This window comes from Tenebrio molitor, chromosome 2, assembly GCF_963966145.1.
Source record: "Tenebrio molitor chromosome 2, icTenMoli1.1, whole genome shotgun sequence".
NCBI lineage: Eukaryota > Metazoa > Arthropoda > Insecta > Coleoptera > Tenebrionidae > Tenebrio > Tenebrio molitor.
This window is the reverse complement of record NC_091047.1, coordinates 12453289-12480809: the sequence shown is the minus strand read 5'-3', so window position 1 is coordinate 12480809 and position 27521 is coordinate 12453289. Positions and strand designations below refer to the sequence as shown.

Sequence of the window (27521 nt, the reverse complement as noted above, 5' to 3'; positions counted from 1 at the left end):
TTCTTATACTCAAATTTGGGTCTTCTTCAATGAATTGCAAAATTTCACGTTAAATTTCCAAAACGGAGTCACATCTTAGACGTCCCAGATCTTGATTCGGCATTAGTGAACTGAACTTCAAAATGTTCATAAAAATTAAAATAAAAAAGACCTTTATAATAATCCTGTCGGAAGTTTTTTTTTAATTTAACAAATAAAAGAAGACAAGCAATAATACATAAGTGTTTATTAAAAATGCACATACAGTACAATTAATAAAAATTTCTAATAGCTCGTGCTCAGTCTTTTGTAAAATAAATATTCCTATACTTAAATGCCACCAGGGCTAATAAAAACCTACATATTATTTTTTTTTCTTATAATTATGTTACATGGTAAGTGACATAATATACATACTATTTTGTGTATAACACAACATATAACACCTATAATAGAATACAAAAATATGGTAAACACTCTCTATAATTGGCTCAAAAGAAAATAGTATCTGCCGGTAAAATATTTTCAGTCAACTTAAAACCATTACATTTTCTTAACTGATGGTTGTTGAACACGTTGAAAAAAAAATGTATATACATCATCAAATTACAATTTCAAAAACTAAAGATAAATCCATACGAACTTGCCTTTTGTCAGACAAGGTCGCTTTCAGTAGGTAACGGAAAATAACATTCGGGACTAATTTTTTATCACAGGCAATTTGAGGCGTACCAATAAAAAATTGCAAAGTAATAGTAAGTGTAGGTAATTACATAATCGTTGGTCTGATATTGGTATATTAATGAAATAATGTGATAGTTCCGTTGCATCTAATTACAGACATCGCACGCCGGAACATCACTGACTAATAAAATCCATCAGTTATTAAAGATCAATGTTCGTACAGTTGTTAAATATGAATATTATTCCAACATTAAAATCACTAAAGACGTCTACATGTTATACCTTCATTTAGAAATGCCGATGACTATATTTGCAGATTCTCTAGTAATTAGTAAATATTTTTTATGTAATTTACTTAATCGAAGAAAAGTTAAGGAGACTTATAATAAATTAAAATATCACGTAACGGTTTCTGCTTAATTTCAACTAGTTCTAAAATTTCAATAATGCCGAGATGCGCTGTTACAATGCTATAATAAAAATAATCTAAATATTTCTCGCAACTACGAAGATCACTACTCTCCGATAGGTGATTACATTTGACACATAATTTTATAAATACGAAGTATTATTTCATCAATTGCGCGCCCTATCTACGTAAGAAAATAGGAAAAAGCAGCACAACTCCGCATTAACAACACATTATAACAATTACACTAATAGCACCCAATAGATAAATAATAATAACATTACATACTTATTTGAAACATTCAAAATCAACCTAACGACAATTTAGACTTAAAAATGTAATTACATAACTTCTTCGCGAAAATAAGAGTAACTTTACCGTGATAAATTGAGAGATAGATATACAAGTTCTTATAAAAATCGCCCCATAATGGCCCCAATACACCAAAGTTATGTTTAAAATGCAATAAGTTTTGAATGTCAAAAAATGTTACAAAAACTAGCCTTTGAGCACAATGCCTACGAGACAATTCCAAACATTATAAGTACTTTATATAAAATCAAACTACTTTCAACAGTTTTTGAACATTCTTAACGTGTTAGTCGACTTCTCACTCAACAATTGCGCGAGATCTTAAAACAAAGAATTTATATCGCTCTCAGCGGTCCTATCTTAAAAACGTGCCAAAGCTATAAAGTGAAGATTTCAAAATTGATTTTACTGTTCATAACCTAACATTTAGGTGATAAAAAATTTGAAAACTATTATTGCGAATCATCGCAGGATGAGTGTTAAAATTTAAAAAAACTGTCGTTTTCGGCTTTACAAATGTTAATACCAAGACAATTCTTGTGCGAGTGACATGAAGAATGAAGAGACATATAGTAATTTTAATACTATACTGTTGCAGAAGTTCTGTTTAAATAATTTTCACGATTGTGACAATAACATTTTTGAAGTTTTGGTCATGAATGAATTATGCAAATTCAAACTCCTTGGTTGTTTTTTCTGACCCTCCCCTAACAATGTTATCATGACAATTTTTTCTACTAACCGCGTTGTTTATTATAAAAAGCGGAAGTAAAATTTGCACACCTGCATAAAACAAACAATACAATGAATAATACGATATCGATCTACCGTCAAGTTTTTACTTCCGCTAAAAACCGCAACGTAACAATTTATGTGATCCCTACAAAAAGTCCGCAACAGAATGCAACGCAATTGTTTTGTAAGAGTTCTACGAGCATTAATACGTATTATTGTAGTGTCACGTGAAGCGTGCTGAACACATAGCATTATGACGGTGGCATATCATTGGAGCCAAGGGGGTCATTTTCTCATAGAATTACACAGCACCTACAATACCTCTGGCGAGAACCTCCAGCTGATGGTGGTGGCGTTACTGGTGCAAAATAAGCGTGAACTTTAATGTTGGGCAAATGATTCTGAAATGATTTAAAAGTTTATGTCGGATCTAGTCGCGTTGATCGATTCTTACTCGTAATCTTCTAATTCCAACCCTGGTGATGAGTTGACAATCATAAAGTTCGACTCGTTGTAAGTTATGGCATGATATTAAATGTTCGAGGGACGCGTCGGTAACCAATGGGCAATTGTCTAATTCTAGTACGGTGAGGTTTTCGGCTGCACACGGGGACATGGATAAATGCCTGATACCCTCGTCCGTGATCAATTCGCAGTGAGAAAGAGTCTAAAAATTAGTTTAAGTTCGCGTACAATACGTTGACACAGGACATTTATTGTGGGATAAATACCAATTTGTACATGTCTATATCTTGTTCACTCTCACAATACATAGTGTTTTAAAAATCCCATTAAACCTTGACTGATTGCAAATTAGATCAACACTAAAGGTCTTTAGTTCACCCACTCTACAATTTTAGTCGAAATCTCTTGGAATTTTGAAAACACTGTAACTGTAGATATTCTACGAAATAATTCAAATTCTGAAAATGTAAAATACACGTGTCCATTTTATTTTGTTTATTTTTTAACGAAGCGTTAAGAATGTAAGCTTAAAAATGTTTTGGTTTCATGTTTTTCATTTTATTTATGACGTGTATAACTAACTGGCTTTTCAGGATACATTTTTATCTTTAGCAATGGATAAAATACAATGCAATACTACATTAATCACAATTATTTATTATTAATCATATTTATTATTATAATAAACTGATACGTTTTATTATTATTATAAAAATTTGGCGTCGAAGTTGGCCTACTTTGAGTGATCTCCGCAAAGCGCTAGTGTATGGGCGCTTTTTGGGGATATTATTCATCTTAAGTTTTTGTCATTGAGATTCTTTCTTCTTCAAATGACATTTTGAATTTGAAGTCAAAAAACTCTTTGTTTTTTGCTGCTTTGAAATTAAATTTGTGAATATTTTCCTTATTGTTCGTTGTTTTTGTGTTTAGTGTTGTTTTGTTCTTTGTTATATTGCGCATTGATTATGAAGCGCCCGTTTTGTGGAGCCCTCACCGGCGAAAATTGACTCTTTCTCGGAAACATTTTTATAATGCATTTTTAATGAAATGAACAGCCTCGTTATAATACAGCAGGTCGTGAAAAACACAAACGACGCAAAAAGTGAGGTTAGATTTAAACATCTGATCAGAGTTGTAATCCGGTAGTGCGTTCACAATCGACTCTTCAACGCCAACTTCGACGCCAAATTAAAAAAAAAAAACACCCGTTATCTAAATTAACAAGTGATACACTTAGATTAGCAGAAACGATGCAACAACGGTAATACTCACTAAATATTCGATCCGTGGGCAACCCATGGCTAAGTGGATTAAAGTATTATCTGTGATTAAGACGCATTCGTCTAAGTCCATTTTCTCTAGGTAACGGCAGCTCTAATAAAATAACCGTAAATTATTAATATTGCAACCACTAAAAAAATAATGATCTCACTCTGGCAAGTGCTTGAAAGGCTGCATCTGTGAACTGAGAGCATCCGGCAACTTCAAGTGTTGACAAAAGCGTACATTTTTGCGCTAACGCGATAAGCGAGGCATCTGTTAACGCTGAACATCCTGAAAGACAAAGATAGTGTAATCTGGGACACATTTCGGCCAAAGCTTGCACAGCTTCGTCCCTTATGTTCTAAAAAAATACACATTTTCGTAACACAGAATGAACGAACAATTGATCCTGGCTTACACTGCACCCCAATAAATTAACAACTTCCAGTTGGTCACAAAACCTGCCCAAACAAATGACAGCTCGAGAAGTAATTTGTTTGCAACCTTTGCTAATGAAACTCTTAAGTTTTCGACAACCTCTAGCCAATGCCTCGACCCCATTTTCGGTGATGTTGCTGCACCAGCTGATGTTGATGTGTGTCAGATTTGGACAACCATCACTCAGAGCTTTTAAAGAATTGTCTGTTATGGCCGAACAACTGTCTAAGTTAAGTTTCTGAAGTTTAGAACAATGCTTAGAAAAAGCCGTGCAAGATGCGTCAGTCAATTTTTTACAACCATTGAGGTTCAAATCTTCCACGTTTGGGCAAAGTTGAGCTAGAGTCTTCATAGAGCCGTCTGCTATGGATTGACAACCCCGCAAGGACAGCTGACGTAGGAATCCGCCACATCTTCTAGATATATTCTCGATGATGGGGCCCTAAAAATCAACTGGTCCAAACAATAATTACTTCAATGGAAAACTACACACCTCGACGTCTTTTTGAAAATCAAATAGATCGATTCGTTGCCAATTCGACCCGTCCAATGCTAAAACGTTCCACGCTTTGGAGACCTGGGCGCAGCGGCACAGTGAAACTACGTCAATATACGAGAAAATACGCAGCAGCAGCTCCTTTGGCAATTTCTTGTTGATGAGGGCTTCATCGTCTGACAGCACTTTAGTTAACTATAAAGTTTTCACAAAATTAGCAACTCAAAAAAAAACTGATATGTTTATTTATATCGTATAAGCAAATGACAAAGGGTGTCTATAAAAAAACGAAATTAAAAACAAAAACTTCATAACAACCAATAATCTTTTACTTTATTCATCTTTTCAGAATTCACAAATAAGAATTCTTTCTTTGCCAAGACGTTTCTTATAAATACCCCAATGCATTCTAACAGACATGATGTCAAATATTGTACTGCACTATTATAGCAGACTTATTTCGATCACTTGAACAACAAAAAATTGACCTGCACTTTGCTATTAAATTGAACTACCATTTAACAAAACAAAAACTACACAAGTTAATGTACTCTAAAGTCTTAAACATGCAATACGTTACAAACCTGTTGTTTCATGGTATCTACAGCCATTAGTGAATTGGTTTCTTTACTAGAGCCTTTAGAATGTTTGTTTTTACTTCGCCACCAACGGCGTGCTAGATTAGAAACAGTTGCACTTAGTTCATTATTCCCTTCCTGACGTGTTGTGCGAGCAGACTAACATGCAAAATAAAAACATTCAAAAAAAACTTAAAAAAAGACGACAAAAGGCTTACAAAGTAAATGAAATAAACGTTTATACGTTTGCGCCGTCATTACCTAATAAAAAAAACTAAATTAATAACTAATCACCAGTTGTTCAAATGCACAACTTGTACCTAGAAGTGTTAAGTGTGCCAGGCTTGAAATCATAGGAAAGAATCGGAAAATTTTGAAAATGACGGTGTACCGAGCATGACTGTTAAAGTAACATTACGGGTAAAGGGATTGCATCCTATAACCAAATTAGTGGGTGTTTTGAAGGAAGTTTAAACATATTGTTAGTTTTACTTATCTGTTCTTGTAGGTAAATAATAAGAGATAAAAGAGTGTGTCAAACGATAAACAGTACAGTAGTAGTGAAGTATTAATTTAAAAAAGAATAGACCGACAAAAGTTATGTTCAGTAATTTAATAGTAAAAAAATGTGTAAATCATAGTTACTCCTACTTATCACTTGCTACTTTGGCTGTCATTGGGCTTAAGATACGTAGTAAGTTTAAATAAATTTCAGTCATTTGCGTTTAGAATTTTGTGTTCCAATGGGTTTCGACAAATTAGTACGGCCAGAACTACTAGTCTCTTTGCTAGAATAAGAAAAAAAAAAGGTTAATAACATTAGTTTATAATATTACAGTTAAGTTATACTAGAGCCAATTAAATTTGTAATTTCTAAAAAACCAAAACCAAATTTTCAGTGAATCAGGTACAATAAAACCAGTTTGTAACGGAACCTGTCTCTGTCTCGTGTAAATTTTGTGTATCTACATTTTGGAAAAATTTAAAACATATAAAAGCTTCGATACAGCATGAGAGGAAACATTTGCATTTTTATGCGGTGTATGAATCAAGGCCAGGTTTAAGATCAAGACAGACAGAGTCAAAAATAACATGTTGCAAGCATCCAACATTCAATGTTCTACACATTTGCTATGAGGATGGATACGATGTTTATAACTTGCGTATTGCAAGATGTTTTAAGATTTTAAAGGTGGTTTTAAATTTACTAATTCATGTAAACAGTTCGAACAAAATGACACAAGCGGGTTAAAAAATTTGGAAGATGTTATTTATGATGGCTGATTAAGAGTTTTTCCGAAGATAAAAGTAGGCGGCGCTTAAGTTCCTTTCCATTTAATGAAATGCTTAATAATAATGCTGCAGTAATTAAAGTTGTGTGATGTTTATTAATATTTTTGTTGCGTACATAAATTAACCCTTGACACTGAACAAGTCAAGGTATTTCCGGACAGGTCGGAAAGTGCAAAAGTAAAAACGGTTTTTCTGATATAAATAAAATTTATTAAGTGAGAAATGTGATGTTTCCAAAGTCACAAAATATCATGTGTAATTTAACTTGAATTCATAATTTACTGATTATTTCTAAGCGGAAATAAACACACGATCTTTTGGAAATAAAACAAAAAATCAAAATCAATTATCAAAATATTTTCTATATTTGAATCTACTGAGTTGAAACATTTTGAGCAATAAATTGTAGGCAATTTAAGTTACCTAAATTTCTATGCACCAGTCCTTGTTACATAAACAAAACTGTAAAAATTGTTTTTGTTAACCAGTCGTAAAAATAGATAACGTGAAATTACCCTCCAACGGTATAATTATTTATCTATTCCAAATGTATGATGTATGTTGGATCTTGCTTATCGTTGCTATCGGTAATTTAAAAATTCAAATACATACCTCCACACAATACGACAACCTAACTAACTTTCAAATACACATACTTGTCTAAAACAATGTACTTAATTGCACAAAAATATGCCAAAGATAAAATATGTAACTAATATGTATCTATTTTATCGGTTTCTTTGTTTATAGAAAAATTATTTACAAAACTAACCTTAAGTTAGTTTGAATTTGAACTTCTGTAATAAATATTTATCAGATCAGTAAATTATAATTCAGTTTCCATTTCGTAATTACACAAAGTCTTTGAACCAAGACCAAGGTTAACGCTCCAAGAATCATGAATTAAGTTTTTTATAAACCAAGTATTATTTATGTACCTTTTTCATACAAATACGTACCACTTCTGTTACTAAGAAAATCGTAATTTTCTCTCTTTCTGAAAATTTAAAACAAGTCTTGCCTCGTACAAAAAAAAATACCAAACATTTATATACCTTTGCAGTCAAATTTACTATGCAAGGAAAGAGGCACTGTCTAAATTCCAGAAACGTTTATTTTTGGTCTCTCAACTGAGTCAAGATGAAAAGATATGACACATGTTTAAAAGGGTAAGTTAACGAGTAACAATTCCATAATGCATTAAGTAAATGTTTGTGCAATAACGTAAAAACAGATTTTTTATAGGAAAAGCACTTAGAAGAACATTTTTGTTACATATGTATAAAGAAACATCAATTTTAGAATTCTTCTGTGTCATGGTTATGTAGAAAAATTTAATTTTATGAGAACAAAAAGACAAAAATCCAAAGAACATCTAAACAAAATTAACGAATAAAGATCCTACTTTCTTTTATTTCCTTTTAGAAGTACCTCACTTTTATTGATTTAGAATCAAAATACATATATACCTTTAAACACAGTCACAGTCTCTTCGAATTATATCTCAAATTTATTATGCAACTTTATTAACAAAAATAATACATTTTTTGAACGCCTGGACAGCTGAAAAAAAATTCCCTAAAACACAACACAGTTTGGGTCCACTAGTTCATTCTCAAAAATTATATATTCTCAGTTTTTGCAAACTAGGCAACTTCACTTCCATAGAATAATTAATACTCGTATGTTTCATTTTAAATTGGAGCTGTAATAAATACCCTTTTATTCTAGATTTTTCGTTCTTGTTTTTCGAGGTGGCATTCTGACTTTTTTGTTACTGACACAGAAAATGGGACTTTCACAGCGTTTGTTCAATAACAATTAAATTAATTTTAAGTAAATGTTTAACATGCTCAACTCTCATTACATCCACTTGTTTAAGTTTTAGTTAAACAAGTACACATATAAACCTAATTTAACAGCTCAGCTGCAACCAGATATTAATTATGTAATTACATGAATTATTATCATCACGTCGATTTAATAATAAAAATAATTACATTATTTTCTGTATTGATTTTTATTTATTATTATGTAGTTCGTCCCAATATTACTTTATAAAAATAATTATTTCTTAACGCTGAAACAAGCCAATTTTTGTTATAACATGAATAATTTGATGAATCATTCATTTACTCATGTTTATTCCCTTCACGAAATTCATACAACTTATGAAAATTCAAGCATTCAGCTTATGAAGAACGTGCATTCGTGAATGGAAATAATGACATCTTTCAATTTTTTTTCGAGAGTCACCTCAATAACAATTGCCTCATGTAATATGATTGTGTAAGTTGTAATTATATGTAACAACGATAACAGTATTTTATCAACGATCCTTAGCAATTTAGATTTGTTCGTGAGAAGTTTTCACCTTGGCCAAAATAGATTGAGGAAAATAGCATTGATCTGGGCACAACATGCGGAGTTTTTCTCGATAATAGATTAAATTTCGTGAATAACTCAATATGATTTCACATCATCTTGGTCATGTAAACTTTCTGGAAGGCCATTGCGATGCGGAAATACCGACAGTTGGACAGTTATTGTAAATACACAGATAGGGGCTACCAAAAACTGGCATCATTCTCAGAAAACATCCAAGGGGGGGTGTTTATTTTTTTACAGTTCTGTTACACATCTGATTGGTGAGAAGTGGTGTGGGGGCTCGTATAAAAATAAAACATGTTAATGGAGGGACATTAATTCCGAGTAAAGAGAGTTGTCCGTCGTAATTTGCATCGAATAAATGTAAAACGTTGGGAGGGATAATTTGAAAAAAGTGTAGTTACGTCGATAGAGCACAATGAAATTTTAAGACGCAGAATTTGAGAGATGTCATTAAACGGCGGACATGTTTGTAATGAATAGTACGGAGCGCATTCGTGAACAAAGAGAAAAAATAAACAATTCCTATTTATGCTTGCAGTGTATGAAAAAAACGCAAAACGAGCAAAACACGAGGATCGAACAGAAAAGAAATGTCGTGCTCATGCGGTGTCACAAAAAAATTAAAACTGAATACCTAACTTGACGTTTACACAATCAGCTGATTTACATCAAACAATCGAACGTCAATAAAAACAAACTAAAACTCGGTCTAGGGGGGCGTCTACGGGCGTCGCGGCTTCCAACATACCTCAAGTTTGTTCCTACCCGCATAAATCATATTAGTGCAGGCGAAAAGTGTGGAAAAGCTGCCCTTTTGCTGGGCCGAACTCACGAACGTGCACTCGAGAAGCACTGTTGCGGGACTGCTAATACAAACGTCCTTGGCTAGAGCATTCCACTGGCGAATGAGAATCCGAGGATTTGTTTATGACCCCCACCATCGGTGCCGGCACGATCAAAACAAAAACAACCCGTCTGGTGTTTTCGCGGGACGGCGAGACTGCCACTAGGGGTCGATGGACACAAAGAACCATGGGCTTACCCCGCAGGAACGGCCGCCGGTTCTACTTCGACCGTTTAGATTGCAGACGACGCCGACGACGCCGCCAACACTCCGACACCCAACTTCCACCGTATCGATCCAACGACCATAAAACAGACGATCGACGACGAGATTGCATGTGCACCTGTTATTAGATTATGTTGCTTAAGGAGTCCTTATTTTTATATTTTGTCTGGGATGGACCCATTCGACGGAACTCGCATTGTTCGCCCGGTGAAGGGTCACCCCCGAGTCGTTGCACCCCGCGAAGGGACGGATACGTCTCTATAGAGCGTGACGGCACTGATCTTGGGATCTTGCTCACTTTTACGACTGCCGTTGCCTGTCGCTGTTGGTTTAGATTAATTTAAAAGAACTGGCTCAGGTCCTCAGGTTGTAGTATAGGTACACCTGCCTTTATTGAATTTATTTAACATACTTTTGTCAGACAAGGGGAACTTATAAAAACTTCTAGGCACCAACACAAAAAGTAACATTTCATCAATATACCAGAAATACTTTTTCTCAAAAACTGATGGTAGCAAAAGCAAAGAAGAGAAAAAATTGTAGGTATCTATACTGTGGTGACAGTATCAAGATGTTCTGCTCACTCTCTGCATTATTTTGAAAAACACCCAATGTTATCAAAGTGGATAGGTATTATCTTCTAGTAATATTTGTTAAAAAATGTACATGCTAGAAAAATATGTTAATTTGTTCATTTTGGTTCAATAACCAAAAAAGTAAGTAACAATAAGTGAGTTTGTCCAAATTGTTTATTTAATTGTAATTTAAAATTTTTAAGCGCATCCATAGTGAGAACTATTTGTTTTTCAAAATTACATTGTCAAAAATTGAAAGACGACGCAGGTACTTAAGGATATTGACAAACAGTATTATTGATTGATAATATAATTTCATAATGCGAATGAAAAGCAACAAGAATGAAGTGTTCTACCTGAACCCGTAGGTATTACAGTAATTTTAAAAATTACATTTGAATTCGTTTTTTGGTAATTTATATTTCAAAAATATTTTGCTTTAGAAGTAAAAATGCATCGAAATAGACCCAAGTTATTTTTATGCAATGATGTTGACGATTTTATTAATAGGGCGCATCCCTACAAGGTAGAAAATCGATCTTATTTACAAATTGGACCATTTGATGTTTGATGTTTGCTAGAAAAATAGCAAAACCGCTACCGAAACTCTCGGGCTGTCGTCACTCAGATTAATGATAAATAACGTTCCTTTCATCGTAGAATGTTTGACTTTAAATTATTTTTTCACTTTAGTATAATTGAGTGATAACTCCTAGGATACGAAATACGTAAACATGTCCATAACAACCGGGGCATAATAAGAGGGCGTAATAAGAATAAGCGGTGGTAATGAATTCATAACGCCCTCATCAATTCATAATTGCAACACAAAAGAAAATTTGACAATTATAAATAAACAATTTGTTTTTGTTTCATAGGCTACCAAATGTTGTATTTATGCAGGTAAAGCGTACACAAAGATGCCAATTCTTTGTCTTTTTTTAAAAGAACACGTAGTGAAAAATAAAATCTTGTATGCACCACGGCGTCGCCGAATGATTACGCCCATCGAACGAAATCCATCTCTCGGGCTGAAGCCCTTGAGCTGGATTCATCGTTCTCCGGGCGTAATCATCGTTGTAACGCCCTTGGTGCATAAATGGCTATTTATTCTATTTTAGTCAATAATCTTCTTTATACGCCCCCAAATGAGGGCATAATAGTTATTTATGTATCAAGGGCATTATGAAGATGTTTATGTTCGAGGGCAACCAGTTTAAAAGGTCGAGGGCCGCCAGGCCCGAGAGTTTTTAAGGTGCCCGAGAGCATAAACATCGAGTAATGCCCGTGGTGCATACAACGTTTTATGTTTCACTGCATTTGAATTTGTGAACATTTAAAAAAATTATAAATTGTGAACTTGATTTTGCAAAATTTCCTAGTTTGCGGTGGCTCGTATCTATGACGACTTGTTTGAGCGGGCGTAATAAGCGGGCATTATGATTTATATGCCCTAAGGCATTATAGCCTACTTAATATATCTCGTTGTCAAGGTATAAAAAACAAATAATGATTCAGTGAAACATAAAATTACTATTATTAAATTTGAATATTATTTACGTCTTCGTAACATCATAGTTTCCACAATTCAATTTCTCATGTGGCGGTTTCAAATTAATATCATTTAAAAGACAAAATACATACCTATTTAAACATTTATTTTGAAGTCATACTAAATTTTGTTTCCTATATTTACTGATTTAGTTTACTGATCTCAGTAAACTTTACAACGTTGAATAAGGACATCTTCTCATTCAAAGCTTTACAATAACTCTGTGAAGCTAACAATTTTGACATTTTTTGTGATATATTTGGTATAAATTTACAATTTTGAATTATTCACACGCATTAAAAAATTAAGCATCATCAGTTCATAAGAATATACGTAGTTTTATTAATCTTATAACTGTGAATTATAAATGTTTTCCATTTTGAAATAAGTGAGTACTGTTGAAAATTTTAGCCCAATAATGCAAGTTTAAAATCTTCCAGTGAGAAGCAAATGACTAGATTTTGAGAAAACGATATTTAGAATTCAGTCGATTAGTGAAGGGACATTAGATGGATATGCCCAGCAACGCTATTTCGTTCGACCGTTCTGCCATTCGACCATTCATTTATTAGTAAGTAAGAGTGGTTGCTATTGGTTGGATATTTAGACCGCGCAAGTTTCCCCCACCAAATGTCCCTTCACTAATCGACTGGATTCTACTTGAAAAAAAAATCGTTTGGTACATTATCGCGTTTAGTCAGTCAGTCTTTTGGGGTATGCTTTAGAGGGGATTGAGTAAGTAGGTACTCAAGTAGACTCAAATGATACGAGGGTCGATTGGCAAGTTTCCCAGTTTCCGGAATGACAGTGAAAAGAATATAAATTTTATTTAAATTATATTTTATTTTTCGACATAATCCCCTCGGAGCTCAACATACTTGGTCATTCCTGGGCGTTTTTCCTGAAATACTGTTCTCAGCTTCTTGTGTCGTATTATCCATTAATAATTTTCCTCTTCTGAAGATAATCAATTAGCAAAATTCCTTTGGAGCCGATTCACTTTTTCGACTGATTTTTTGATTTCGGTATAGTGGTAAATCCGAGTCTCATCCATAGTCACAAACACTCAGCTGGTGTTTGAGCTTGAACGCGTTTTTGCTCCGGACTGAGAAAACGCGGCATCAGTTTTACAAAAAAAGATTTTTAAATCAAATTCATTGTGCAAAATATGAAATCCCTCTCGTAGGACATCCTTACAGCTTCAGCAATCTCATGCACCTTTATTCGGCGATCTGCCAAAGTCACATCGTGGATTTTATCACCGTTTTTGGTCGTCCTGGAAGTGGTTTATCATTTGTGTGGGTACGGCCACGCTTGAATTCAGAAACTCAAAAAAGCACGGTGGAAAATGAAGGTGATGAATCCCGAAGCACAACATGCAACCTTCATTTGATTCCGTTGCCGTCTTTCCTTCCAAATGAAAAAAATTGATAACCTCGAATCTCGTTTTTATCCACAATTGAAAACACACAAAATTTTTAAAGTCAAATATTTGTCAAATTCAAATTACTTGGCAGATTCATTTGAGATTTGCAGTAAATAAATATAAAGGGATTGCCATTGCCCTTGGGGGCCATTCCGGATACTTTCCAATCCACCCTCGTAACATATTCTATCAGTAACAGATCAGGAAATTATCTTTCTGGAAACATGCGCCAGAAGCATGTTCATCAATGGAAGTACCTAAATATTGTTGCTACAATGACCTCACAAATTAGGTAGGTGATTAATTCGTCTTCATTGATTATTTAAACTTATTTTGTGTTCATAACAGCACGAGTACCGTTATAATCTATAATACTACTGATGATTGTAGTTTGACCTCTAAAATTATATGCGTAGAGAATGATAATGAATGATGATTCTAATGGCGAGGTTTAAACACTCAAAAAAAAAACTGTTTTCGTAATTTGCATACTGTTTATAATTTTAATAACAGAATAGTACAACTCGTCTAAATTCGACAACATCCTTTTTCCCGAACGATTTCTTTCACGGGTGTACTTTGATCGATGATACGTCGAACGGATAAACCTCCAATGTTGCAGTATTCAGAACAATACATTCCAGGTGGTGCCAAGTTTTGCCATCGGCTAGCAGAAGACAACGAATCATCAGATTCGGTACATCTGTCTTGCAAATGTGGATACAAATAAGAGAAAGTTTGTTTCATATAATGGTCTTGATATTCCGATTGCATTCCACTGTCAAAAATAAATAAATGTAATATAAATAAATTGAAGATAATGCTTTCGGGATAATGCCGCGGTCGCCGATGTACAAGTGACGACGTTTCGTTAGCCTTACTGATAACTTACAGCAGAAGTTGGCAGGTTTCCAGTTTCAGACTTGCTCTGAAGAAGTTATTACCATGGCTAATAAAACATCAGCACGTACACATCGACGACCGCGGCATCACCCGGAAACAATTAACTTCATGGATAACGGCCGCGAAAATTTGCATTATCCATAATAGAAATTTGTAGAAAGGTGAAGAATAACTTTTGTTCCAAACCTCAGTCTTCATTTTTGGAGGAAACAATATATGAAATGAAACGTATACCAACTTATTTTGTACAAAAGAAGAGAGAATAGAAAGAAAATAAGGGAAGTCATCTTTCGGTTAACTTCTGGCAACAATATTATTTGACGTTAATGGGATACTTACAAGTTAGGGACTCGTTTTTGAGATCTTGCCATTAATCTGATAGGTAACACATTTTTAAAAGTGCAACTATCAAACATCGTTTTATTCCCAGTAAGAGGTGGTAAATCGAATTCAGACTCCTACAATTTTTTCGATAAACAGAAACGTTGTCGATAAGTATAATTTTGTGACGTACATTATAGTAAGTAAGAATTTTTTCACCTGTTACATCAGTGGCTTCGTCGTGAGGAATATAGTCTGATTTATAAACTGTCAAATAAGGATCAGTCCATCTCCAAAATCCTTTGCGTTGTGGTGGCACAGCAGGCTGTTGTTCACAGCCCAATTTAACTACCTAACACGGAATAGAAGTTTATTCAAAGTATCAAAAATAATACGAATAAGATTCTTTGCGTGGGAAAATAGAATTTAATTTCTCTTGTATAAAGGTTACTGATCTTTCTTCTACTAAACATAATAATTAAGCGGTTTTTAACCCTGATCATATTAAGAATTAACTATAATCGAATAAAAGACGCTAATCCTATGTTGACACATCTACAAATGATAAATGTTTCCACTTTATCGGTCAATCATTATCCAATTGAACACATCTTATCTAAATATTTTGAAACTGCGCTTATTTTTGTTATCGTCTTACGACTTTTTGAGGAGAAAATTAACAACGCACTTACGTGGCATTTAGCAGCTTCAGCGGGTGCTTCGATCTCTGGCATTTTTGGGTCGATGTAGTTCATCCGGTATGAATCTTTCATTTCGGAAAGTGAAGAAACTAGCGGGGGAGGTGGATTAGTGAATAACTAAAACAAAAATTAGTACCCATCCAGTGATATTAATCAAAGTAAACATTCTAAAATAAAAAGACGACAGTTTCACCAGACAGGCTTTTTAGCGTTATCCTAACCTGCAGTTGTTTGCAGTAAGATTATGTCAATTAGGATTACTTGTTGCACATGTTTGGAACATGATTATTGTAATTATGTAAATATTTGTCATTATTTTATATTACATGTACAGGTAATGCATAAGTGTTGAATTATATTTACGTTAGTAATCGAAAATTAATTTAGGCAGATTGGAAGTGCTGATATAAATACGAAAAACCAGAATTGAATTCGACAGAAAACGATAATGTAAACTGAAATGCAGACGGTTGAATATAACATTACAGTTACATACATATTATCTAGGATGGGCCATCGAAAACGAAACAAGCATGTTACACGTTACCTACGTGTATGTGACATGTAACCACAACCACAAGTGATTAAACTTTATCAATATATCCTCACGTTTATAAAACATTTCTAGAAAATGTATATTTTCTTTAAAACAAATTTGAATTCCGTTTGTTTCCGTTAAAATATTATAAATTTTTCCTTATTGTCTTACTTTTACCTTTTATAAATACAATTATTTATAGGTGTAAAGAATGCAGCAGAAGTTTACGCATTGAGAAGATATTCGACTACTTTGAAGTTTTCGCTTTAAGAGATTTGATTCAGGTATTTACATATTTTTTATAAGAAATATGCCTGGATTGTTAATTTAAAAGATATGACCTATGATTATATACCAAAATTAATTACGGATTATTTAACTTTTTTGCCAGACAATTTTCAAGAAATAAGTATCACATATTTATCAGAGACCAGATGGAACTGTTTTATTAACAACAAATAATTTTTATTATATTACTGATTTTCCTAGTTTCATTGTTAAAAATGGTTATAATGGAAGATCTATTGCAAGCTTAGGTATTCCTAATGGAAAGAAAATTAATGCAATATTTAGTACTTATTCTGGTAAAACTTACATATTTTATGACAACACAATGTTTATAGACTTTGATGAATGTCTGTTTAAACCAAAGAAACATGGTATAATAGCTGAATTGTTTTCAAGTATTCCTTCTAATATTAACAAGGCGTTTAGATATATTAATGGAAAAATTTATTTTTTTAAAGATAATAATTACTGTGAGTATGATGAATTTTTGCAAACGACAAAATCGGATAAATTTGATTTATCTATTTTTGGAATTAAATGTAGTATTATAGATAAGATTATGATTTTACTAAATAAGCTTAAATAATTTTTAATATAAATGGATACCTAATCTTATAACTTTAAATTTAAAAGAGCGCGGTAATTCTAATATTTGTTATAAAGTAGACGATGAAGAAGTATCTAAAATTAATCTAACAGAAGACGAAGAACTTGAACTACTACGAATAATTACTTTTATTTTTATCAGAACTAAAGGGGACCGAATCGTTCTCCTTAGAAAAACAGATCAGTTTGATTGAAATTTTATCTTTTTTTTAAGCCAACTGTTTCGTTTACCAGATAGGGTATTTTACCCCGTTGAAAAAATTTATAATTTTGCAATTTTTTAATTGATTTTCACCAGTCGGCGTGCCGACCGCTAAATTATTACTTTTATTGAAGAAATAACGAGTGGCAAAGTTTGCCACTTGTTATAACAGACTATTTTGCTTGACACTTTTACTTCGGCTTCGCCTCCGGAATCTTTCGATTCCCTCGGGAACCTTTGGTGACCTCTGGGCTGGCTTTGCTGCGAAGCACTAGTCCACAGGGTGGACGTCTACCTTGAAAATCGGGGGATTTCCACAATTTTTTCTGCTTTTCAGTCATGCGAAGCACTAGTCCACAGGGTGGACGTTTGGCCTTGAAAATCGGGGGTGTTTTCCTTAAAATTTTTACTTTTTTATCTACCTTGAAAATCGGGGGGTATTTTCACGATTTTTTTTTTACTTTTTTTTATCTTCCTTAAAAATTAGCTGTAAATTACTTTTTTTATTTTCCTTAAAAAATTAGCTGTAAATTACCTGTGTGATGAAGTGATATTGGTATAACAGTGAACGCCTAAGTTTTTTTAATTCAAAATACCCGCATTCAGCTAAGATTACCGCTGAAAATCGACTAAACACGAGTTGTTAGTTTGGCCGACCACAAGCGCCGCGCCACAATCGCCCATGTCTCCCAAGGAGTATAGAATAATAGGGAGGGGACATACGCAAGCTTGCGGGTGCGGTAAAATGATGCGGTGAGGGACAAGGAAACGGGCGCAATTTAGTATATGCAACCCGTGAGGTACGCCCCAGTTAACACTTGAGATGTCGGGAATTAACAATAAAACTGCAAGAAAATAAGACACTATAATTTTTTTTGCATTACAAATGTATTCAGAGTATATGGTTTGTCCAGCGGGAGATTGGTCGATATAAAAATCACTAAATTCTACGCAGAGAAAATACTACCTAGCGTAAATCATTTATTTATTTACCTTCAAGCAGTAACATTTTTTGTCCTGAAATTATTCTCTAATTAATGTATTCTAGTGCATTTTGTAGTGTTGGGTTAATTTAATACAATTTAAAATCTCCCAATCTCTCGCTGGCCGAAGTTTATCTACTTAAAAAAAAGCTCGACACTAAACTCCACTAAACAATACTAATTTATTAAACAACTGCCGCTTTGAAAGTGACTTATCTATCACTGTCTTGGCAATATAATGCAACCTAATGTCAATATATTTTTTGGCAATTGCTTTTATTAAAAGAATCACATGATTATCTACTGGAGATTGATTTTTAGAGTGTATTCGCAAAACATCGAAGATATCTTTATCTAAATAATAATGGAGTACAGATGAAGTTAAATACTCTCCTGTAAATTTCTTTTTAAGAAAACTACCACCGCTTTCAGACAGTGCTTGTTTGATCGTTTTCTCACTAATTTCGCATACATTAATAACATCTGTTGCGGGATACATTAAACCACTCCTATCTTTGGTGGCAGTTAGGAGGCAAATACTTCGATTTGAATAATCAATTAACGCACTTACACATTCATCACATTTAATGGTTTTAATTAAATACTTTACAACAAAGCCTCCTACATACCGAATGATGTGTTTTGACACCATAGTGAGTTCTTGAAGAGACTCTAAGTAAGTATGATCTGTCTCGCTTTCAATGTTAATAAGTTTATCTTCTTCAACATGATAACCAGGAGTGCTGAAATTAATCCTTTGTTCAGAAGATAAGACTTTACAATGCAAAATTGAAATTTCTTGGTGAGGTATACAGTTACCCTTATCGTGCGCTTTGAGTTGCAAATGAATTAAATTTTTTCTATAGGCAGAAATGAATTGTTTCGCTGTTGGGTTGTTGTTGCTGCCACCATGTAACCTTATAATACCAAAAAAAAGTTCTAGGTGATCCTGGCTAAGTTTGGTATGTTGGTATGTAACAGAGCAACTTTTCTTTCTGGCACACCTCAAGAAACATTGCCTTCAGACTTTATCAGTTTTTAACTTTATAATATATTTGGTGCAAGAATCTAGATAGGAAAAAATGTCCTCATAATTATTATCCTGGAGAGATTTGTTAAAACCGTTCTGTACCTGGCCTTTTGAATTGAAAATATCAAATAAGTTATTGAAAAGTGTTATAAAGCGGATTGTAGGCCCACAATCTTTAAAATCGGATAATTTTAAGTCATTCATCAAATGGCTCAGTGCATCAGCCACTGAACGGCTAAGCACTTGTGTTGCGAGTCTAACCTTCATTTTTTGTTTATAAAAATTAACGTGGAGGGCTTTGACTTTGTTGGCCAAATGTAACCCCTCAGCATCCTGCAGTTCGTGTAGTTTCTTAATATAATCCCACAAAATTGGATCATTATTGTCATCAAATATGATACCTTTTTCCCCTAGAGTATTGCGGACTAATTTGATCATGTGACAGGGATCCGGTATATATATACAGGTGTCCCAGAACTCGCGGATCAAATTTACAGTGCGTTTTCCTTGGTGATAACTGAAAGCAATAGCGTTTAAAAAAAAGGACAGGGTATAATCGATTTTTTGTAATGAATAATTCAAGTTGACCAATCAGAAGGACGCTGTTAATTTGAATTTCACGTAAATTTAACCAAAGGTTAAATTTATATTTTTTGCCAGAGGTCTGTCATCTCCTTCAAGTCCAGTACCCAGATCTACATACCCTGTCATATTATGACCGTCATAGTCTAGATGCTTGCGGATTGCCACTTCGTCTACCAATAACGCACCAAACAGCTCATAATTTGATTTCTCTACCATTTGACGTATCGCATGAAACGATTCTTCTGTAAAGCCGGGGTTTCCGTTCACTGTTTTGTACCACCGGGAAAGGGTTTTGGGATGCGGAAGACAGGTATTGAAGCTTTCTCCAACAAAATTATACGCCCTAGGTGAATAATAGTGAAGAGTGAGTGCAAACTTGCGAAGTTCTGGACTATAAACTTTAGCAAGCCGTTGACGTGATTTAGCAACTTGCCTTTTCACAATCTGCTTACTTGGGCCTGATAAGTTATTTAAAATGTTAATATTTTCTTCCAAAAGTAAATGTTTTTCTTTTAGACATCTGACAATGCTCTTCATAGTCATGAGTTGTTTTTTTGTCTTCGTTTTGTTTGTTGAAGATTTCTAATCCTTTTCCGATATTGGTTAATTGTGTTGTTAAATTCAAATTTACGTTTTGTCGCAGTTGGGGATTCATACCTGTGCACTAAGTACATAGTAAACTTGTTCTCAATAAAAATTAATTTTATTGTTACCTGTGTTTTCTATCAGGTGAAAATGAAGTTGTCTTGCTGAGCAACTGCCGTATTGATAAAGAAGTCAATGCTACGTCTTCAACTGGTTGTTCAGTTTCCTTGATGTCAGTTGAAGTTGACGGAACTGGCTCTTCCGAAAATTCAGGAATGTTGCTTAATGGAGGAGGAAGGCTTGATAATTTTCTTATAACTAGTCTTCGCTTGGGTGCAGTGGGCTTTATACACAATAAAAACAAATAAATATCCAAGGGCCCGATTTCAAGTCATGGCGGCAAATAGATGGTGCAGCGCAAATTGTAGCTATCTTTGTGCTACACATTAATTACCAATATGCGTCATCTTTCTCTCTTGCGCCGTTACCATGACAACAAGTGCGTCAGTCGCAAGTCAACTTGGAATCAGCGTCCAAAAAACTTACCTTTTGTAAGTGAGCAGGAAACGCTGGGAAAATTGTTGGAACAGCATCTCTATGAAGCTTGGTAATATTGCAAAAAGTCCGGTCAAAACATTCTTCGGCAAAATGTACGGAACAAAGTACACTTCTGGTACTGGGAGCCCAGGAATCACGCCTAACAGCTTTCACCCATTTCCTTGTCCTTTGGAAATCTAAGATTTTACGGTGTCAATAATATTCTCTAACACTGTAGCTTTAATAACTTACTGATGAAAAGTTATTTTAGGGAACTGAGAGCCTTTGGTTTCTTTCCTGTCGGTTCTATTTGAACAACCGTAAGCAGCACAACAAACCATATTTATGAAAATTATAATTTAAGTACACAAAAACTTGTTGAAAAATCCTTTCCAACACAAAATAGTCAACCGCACAAAACAACTGAAGAAAAACTAGAAAACCACACCAAATATCACAACGAAATTACTTTTTTATACAACTGACATTAAAAGTGACGCTTTTAGTGGAAGCTAAACTTACCGTGTTAAAAGTATTTTTTAACACTAGTAAAAAAAAAACTTTTAACACTAGTTATTTTTTATTTATTTATAAATGTTAAAGTGACTCTATTTGCCGCTTTTTCAATATCTGCGGGAAATCTGTCGTCCATATCGGCATCGTTAACGTCGTTTTCTTTGCATTCCATGTTTACGAATGCAATAATGTGGAATTGAAAGTGTTTTACAAATCGTAATGAAAACTTTTTTGACGTTTCTAATAAACAAATGTCAATACAAGACTAGCTACGTAATTTTTGCCGCAGAAATTAAAATAAACATCAAAAATACGACTGCGTTTTTTAATGCAATGCAAACCAGTTGTATAAAAAAATTAAAAAATACATGTATGATGGACGTGTTAAAAGTGATTTTATTTTGTTCGTGGGGTTGGTCAACTCGCTGCGCTCGTTTCCCAATCTACCCCACTTACAAAATAAAATCTCACTTTTAACACTTATATAAATAACTATTCTTCACTTTCTTGGGGCGTACTACCGCGCACATGCGCATCAAAGCGGCTTCACTCGGCCGGCCGCATGTTCCCTCCCTATTATTCTATACACCTTGATGTCTCCTAGGTTTCATACGGCTTTTAGTTTTAGCTTAGCAGTCTTATTATAGTTTGATGGTTTGTGATAATAGCCAACTTTTTTGTATATCTTTATCATTTACAGACAGCACAAAAATGGAACAAAAACGTTTCGGTGTGAAGATAAGCCTCTTGAACGAGCTAAGAATTTTTCAGTCAATGTTAAAGAAGAAAAGAAGAATGTTTTACATAGTCGATCTAACCTCAAATGCTGGGACGCAGACCCAGGTTCAAATATATACAGGGGAAAATGTTGTGTCTATTCCCCCGTTTGCTCCGTTCTCAATGCGAAGACAAGATTATGTAGATAGAAGTACTCTTAGTGTTTCCCTGGTGGTTGGAGGATTGTGTGAAATCACAGTGAAATTTGAATCGGAGGAAGAAAAACGAGCGTTTAAGCGGGATATGTTAGTAATAACAATCAACATATGGATAATAACATTATATAGTTTTAATTTTACCGATTTTTTGTTATAGATCCGGTGAGTGGACCCCAAGTCCTGAGTGAGAAGGATGTGATTAAAAGTTTTTATTTAATTTTGCTTTAATGTTTTGTATTACGAGTATCTATTCTAATAAATAATATAAAGTCATAACTTTTTGTGTAAACTTAAAAACAGTGAATTGTGAACTGTGAATTTGCTTCGCTCATAAGGACCTTGCCCGAATTTGTTTGACCGAAATCGTATTCATACGTGTGCTGAAGTGACCCAATACCAAATTTTCCAATTCACATACCTAATTCTTTTAAATAAAATTTATCTTCTTTATCTATTTTTAACATAAGTAGTTATACAGGGTGACTGACGAAAAACCTTTGAGGCTGTATCTTACTTATTCTTTATCCGATTTGAATAAATGATACATCAAATGAAATAGTTCGAAAAACACTTCATTATTATCCTATTCAATATTTTTTTCGACATCTATTTTTTGACAGACGATAGCCAACTTTTTTTTTTTCAAATTACACTCTATATATTTTTTTATTCGTTCTCATAAAGAATCTTCTTCTGAGTATTCTTACATTAAAAGAAAAAACAAAAAATGTATTTTAAATAAAAAAAATTGAAAATCAAAAATCAAGTACCTAATCAAATTTGTAAACAATACAAAATCTATTCTAGTTGCTCAAAATTTCCTCAATGCTGTTGCAGACACTATCGATACCTTCTAGAAATGTCCACCTTTGCATTCAGTAAAAAATTTCGGGGTTTTTCCTGACATACTCCCACTATCTTTTTTCTTAACTCTTTTTGGGTAGCTGGTGGGGTCAAATAAACATTGTCTCGAAAGTTTCGAATGAATATAAAGAAATCCAATAGATTCAAATGTCCAAAAATGCCACACCACAGGTTAACACTAAATCGTCTTTGGAAATTTTCTTCCACAGCAACATTATAATATTATTATTATCAAACTGTTTCGACAAAAGAATACTCAGAGCTTACCTAGTCATTTGGAGCATTTAGAACAAACTTCTCTCTTGTTTATTTTGGTCACTTGATTTTTAAATTTTGTACATTTACTCTTTAATTTTTTGATTTCTGTTTCATGAATGGGTATAGTTTTTTGCATTTTTATATTCAGAAGACAAATCTCTACAATATTGAATAAAAAAAAAATGTACAGTGCTATTTGAAAAAAAGAAGCTGATGTTCATCTGTCAAAAACTGGACGCAATATATTTTTTTTATTTAGTTGGTATTGAAGTGTTTTCAAAATTATTTCATTTGATGTGTAATTTATTCAAATCGGATAAAAAATAAGCAAGATACAGCATCAAAGGTTTTTCGTCAGTCACCCTGTATAATTATCCTAATCCTCTATTATTACTATAACAGAGTAAAATCTTTGAAAAATGTTAATTTTAAAATATACCTTAAAAATCAGTGTTTCACGATTTTTTCTGCTTTTCTGTTGACCCCTTGAAAATCGGGGTGTTTTACCTTAAAAAGTGCTGTGTGCTGAAGGGGCCCACTTACTACTTATGTCTTATGTCCATTGTGAATAAGCACTTACAGCGACCTACGAAATCATTATCAAGTCGCAAAGTATGTCATTTTTTGATAGATCAAAAATAGTTGTCAAAAAGTTTCCTTGGATGTTTTAATATTTCACCGTTTTTACGGTGAAAAAAAAATAAAAACGCTGCTTTGTTAATTGAACAAAATACTAAGGCTCGGTTTATTCACCTTCAAGTAAATTTATCTGGCCAGTAGTTGCTATGATTTAAAATCTGCTATTTGTAGATCCATGGTACTTAATTACCGTTCAAATAAAGTTACTTGAAGGTGAAAAAACCGGGCCTAAATGTAAAAAGAGAAAAATTGAAACTTATTCAAAATAAATATTTTATGTCTATTTTATCTTTATTTATTTTCTGCTCCACATGCGTGATTTTCTATCTGATGTAAGTAATTTCCAATGTAAGGCAAAGTAAGCCATCGCTTACTTACATCAAGATATAACAACTAACGAGTACATGGAAGACTAAAGTTACAAATCAGGTAGGTATATCTATACCTATTATTAATTATACTAAGGCCCGGTTTATTCACCTTCAAGTAACTTTATTTGAACGGTAATTACCATGGATCTACCAATAGCAGATTCTAAATCATAGCAACTACTGACCAGATAAATTTACTTGAAGGTGAATAAACCGGGCCTTAATATAATAATATTTGAGTTTCCTGATTTTATTTAAAAATGCTTGTGTACCTTGTTGCATATAGATAAGATGAAATACTTAATCTTTGTTGCATACTTTTTAATAAATTGAGTTTTCGTTGGTTAACGCTTGCTTCATCACAAATATGTACAGCGTGATCAACAATGACTGAGTCTGTTGGCAATGAAACAATTGAAAATACTGGTGATTTTTGTCTAGTAACTGGCACTGACCACGAATTGACTGGATTTTTTAACTTGAGATGACATTAAAAACATTCTTGGTAATGTAGGTTATGTTTATACTATTACAAAAATTAACCTTCGTTGGTAAATTTTAAATTTGCCAAATTTCATTGTTACCAACAGACTCAGTCATTCTTGATCACTCCGTACTATCGGACTACTTCTACTGGAAGATGCGGTGTTGCCGATGTGCATGGCACGGCTTGTTAAATAGAGACGGCAGTGAAACGACCGATTTTTGTCACCAAACCAATTGTTTTCGTTGAGTTTCAGAACAGAATCATTTTACTTTTTAATTTTTTTAATAAGTAATGACTGAAATATGTTCAGTATGTTTGCAATGTTTTTTGTAACGTTGGCTTGATAATAAATGTATCAACTTTGTTCCTATCCTTGGAATCTTCCTAAGCGTGAGACATTTTTCTTTTCCATTTTCGCGCGTTCGGCTCGTCCCAGTAGCCGGCATCGACTTCGTTTCGGTCTTCAATCTCTGGACTTGGCACAAAAAGACTCACTTCCACTTTTAATGATATCATCTACTACTCTCTTTTGGGTTACTCGCACAAGAGACCACTTTGTAATACACGTCATACAGGAAAAACGACGCAAACTGCAGTGACACCTCCAGAGACGCTCGTCTCTTGCACTCCAGGTCGTCCTCGAAACAGGATCACACACGTTTCCATTCCAGGTTCTGGTATTTTTCTCACTTGACATCGGGGTAACCCCAATGTACATTTTTCGAAGTCACTTCACTTCCGAGAGCCGCGATAAGACGTAAACGACCCGGTTCTCAATTATGAAAAATTTAAAACAACGCGCTGTTTACAAACAGCGTCGTCCGCGCCGATAATAACAAGTCGTGCCATTCGATGTGAAATGGCCACCAGAGGCACTTGGATCAGTTGGATCGCGAATGAATGGAAACTGTAATAACTACGGAAGGTTTACAACTAGAGTAAATGTCAACCGTTAATTCGTCATTGATTATCAAATTAACAATAAATACAATAAGAACTTCAATCATAATTGGTGCAAATCATTTTGTAATATTAATTTGTGTTCGCGAGAAACAGCTAGACATAGGAAGGGTTTGAAACTCGAATAAATATCAACCGTCATTGATTGTCAAAATAACAAACACAATAAGAACTTCAATGACAATAATGCAAATCATTTTGTGATATCAATTTGTATTCGCTAGAAACAGCTAGACATTTGAATTTTGAAAATTTGAATAAAATTTTCCTTCTGTAATTTCTGTAATACTGTTACAGTTTCCCATAACGCGCGAGGTGGTGACATCTACCGATATTTTGACTTTTTTCCGGACGCAGCGTTTTGAGCGATTGGCACGACTTGTTATTACGATCAGCGCAGACGACGACAAACAGAATTAGCTGGTTGTCCTGGTATTGAGCAAATTGTTTCAATCTTGTTGCTTTGATTTTGAATTAAAACGATTGAAACTGACATTTAACAATTATCAAAATATATTTTTGTAAATGTCAAATTTGACGTTTTTGCCAAAAATTGATTTTTTTAATTAATAATTCGCAGCCGTAGATAAAATGTTGTACATAACACGTGGGCTAAAGCATATTACAGGAAACTCGTGTGTTACAGATGAACTCGGGCTAACGCCCTCGTCATCTGCAATCTTCACACTCGAGTCCTGTAATATTGCTTTTATCCCACTAATTATGTAAATAACTATTACACATATATTCTCTAAATGCAACAAAACTAAACACTTTCTGTATTTATGTTTTATCGGCCTCCAATTACTTAAATTAGGAATAAGAAAATATTTTTTACGTATTTCCCAGATACCTAGGTATTTCTCAAATTATAAAATTGTTAAATTACTTTATAACCGCTCTAAAACAATCTGTTATAAATCCTAATCTTTATACTCTAATTAACATGATGTAATCTAGAAAAAGATGATACTTTTTATATATTTACTTTCAACACAAATTCAGATATGATAGTAAAATTGGGACAATTTTTGTAACATAATTTTCGCTGTTACCAAATTTACAACAGTATTTAATCCTAATATTCCGAGTAAAATTTTTTAGCTTATGATTTACCTTCTCTTCGACGTTTCTTAAATATTGCAAACAATAATATCGTGGTGGTCTGTACCACTGTTCCGGTAAAATAATCTTTCGGGGATAGTCTTCAAAATAATTTGTTTTAAATTCTTCATCTTTAATTGCGAGATCTTTGTACAAAGATTCCGGTTTAATATTCGCCTTGACCCTCTAAAATACGATTGCTTGAATGATAATCAATAATCTCATTTTTGTTATCAATTACATACACAATCAAACTCTTGTGGCACATTTGGAATAAATCGATGACATTTCCCGGTGGAAGTTTCATATTTTTTCGCAGTGTTTTGGAAACTGATACAATTTGAAACGGAGACAGCCATTTTGCGCTAAGTAATTAGTTGTTGCCATAGAAATGCCAATTTTGTTTTTATCATTTGATGTTGTCAGTTTGGTATTTGTGTTGA

The 27521-nt window shown here is 33.6% G+C and overlaps 2 protein-coding genes and 2 long non-coding RNA genes across 10 annotated transcripts; 2 read left to right on the top strand and 2 right to left on the bottom strand.

The window, feature by feature from the left end:
* Positions 1-211: 211 nt before the first annotated feature.
* Positions 212-10234, bottom strand: LOC138123490 (F-box/LRR-repeat protein 20). Of its 6 annotated transcripts, none has more exons than XM_069038246.1 (10): positions 9792-10195; positions 6005-6147; positions 5578-5620; positions 5366-5518; positions 4779-4976; positions 4266-4727; positions 4017-4208; positions 3857-3958; positions 2574-2786; positions 212-2520 (listed from the first exon to the last, which is right to left on the bottom strand). In XM_069038246.1, the coding sequence occupies exons 4-10, from the start codon at positions 5390-5392 to the stop codon at positions 2413-2415; spliced, it is 1302 nt and encodes a 433-aa protein (XP_068894347.1). In that variant the 5' UTR covers positions 5393-5518; positions 5578-5620; positions 6005-6147; positions 9792-10195; the 3' UTR covers positions 212-2412. The 6 variants fall into 6 exon arrangements, 5 of the variants coding, with proteins under 5 accessions (XP_068894347.1, XP_068894348.1, XP_068894349.1 ...); XM_069038247.1 differs by having other exon boundaries at positions 6011-6147; XM_069038248.1 differs by lacking the exon at positions 6005-6147.
* Positions 5615-22671, top strand: LOC138123507 (uncharacterized). Its single transcript, XR_011156818.1, has 3 exons — positions 5615-6053; positions 22161-22482; positions 22553-22671. It is a non-coding gene; the product is annotated as an uncharacterized lncRNA (long non-coding RNA).
* LOC138123498 (uncharacterized) lies at positions 14140-27465 on the bottom strand. 2 transcript variants are annotated; one of them, XM_069038258.1, is made up of 6 exons: positions 27324-27465; positions 27091-27264; positions 15582-15707; positions 15083-15241; positions 14908-15026; positions 14140-14443 (listed from the first exon to the last, which is right to left on the bottom strand). In XM_069038258.1, exons 1-6 carry the CDS (start codon positions 27435-27437, stop codon positions 14194-14196), a joined length of 942 nt encoding a protein of 313 aa, XP_068894359.1. In that variant the 5' UTR covers positions 27438-27465; the 3' UTR covers positions 14140-14193. The 2 variants fall into 2 exon arrangements, with proteins under 2 accessions (XP_068894359.1, XP_068894360.1); XM_069038259.1 differs by having other exon boundaries at positions 27320-27448.
* LOC138123508 (uncharacterized) lies at positions 15703-16285 on the top strand. The gene is made up of 2 exons (XR_011156819.1): positions 15703-15924; positions 15978-16285. It is a non-coding gene; the product is annotated as an uncharacterized lncRNA (long non-coding RNA).
* Positions 27466-27521: the final 56 nt, after the last annotated feature.

Coding starts and splice junctions, on each gene's coding strand:
- LOC138123490 (XM_069038244.1), bottom strand. CDS start 9,821: ATGATTTATGCGGGTAGGAACAAACTTGAG. Junction 4,728..4,778: donor ATTTTCAAAAAGACGTCGAG/GTGTGTAGTTTT, acceptor GTTGATTTTTAG/GGCCCCATCATCGAGAATAT. Junction 3,959..4,016: donor CCTTTCAAGCACTTGCCAGA/GTGAGATCATTA, acceptor TTATTTTATTAG/AGCTGCCGTTACCTAGAGAA.
- LOC138123498 (XM_069038258.1), bottom strand. CDS start 27,437: ATGGCTGTCTCCGTTTCAAATTGTATCAGTTTCCAAAACACTGCGAAA. Junction 15,242..15,581: donor CTGAAGCTGCTAAATGCCAC/GTAAGTGCGTTG, acceptor ATTCCGTGTTAG/GTAGTTAAATTGGGCTGTGA. Junction 14,444..14,907: donor CAAAAACGAGTCCCTAACTT/GTAAGTATCCCA, acceptor TATTTTTGACAG/TGGAATGCAATCGGAATATC.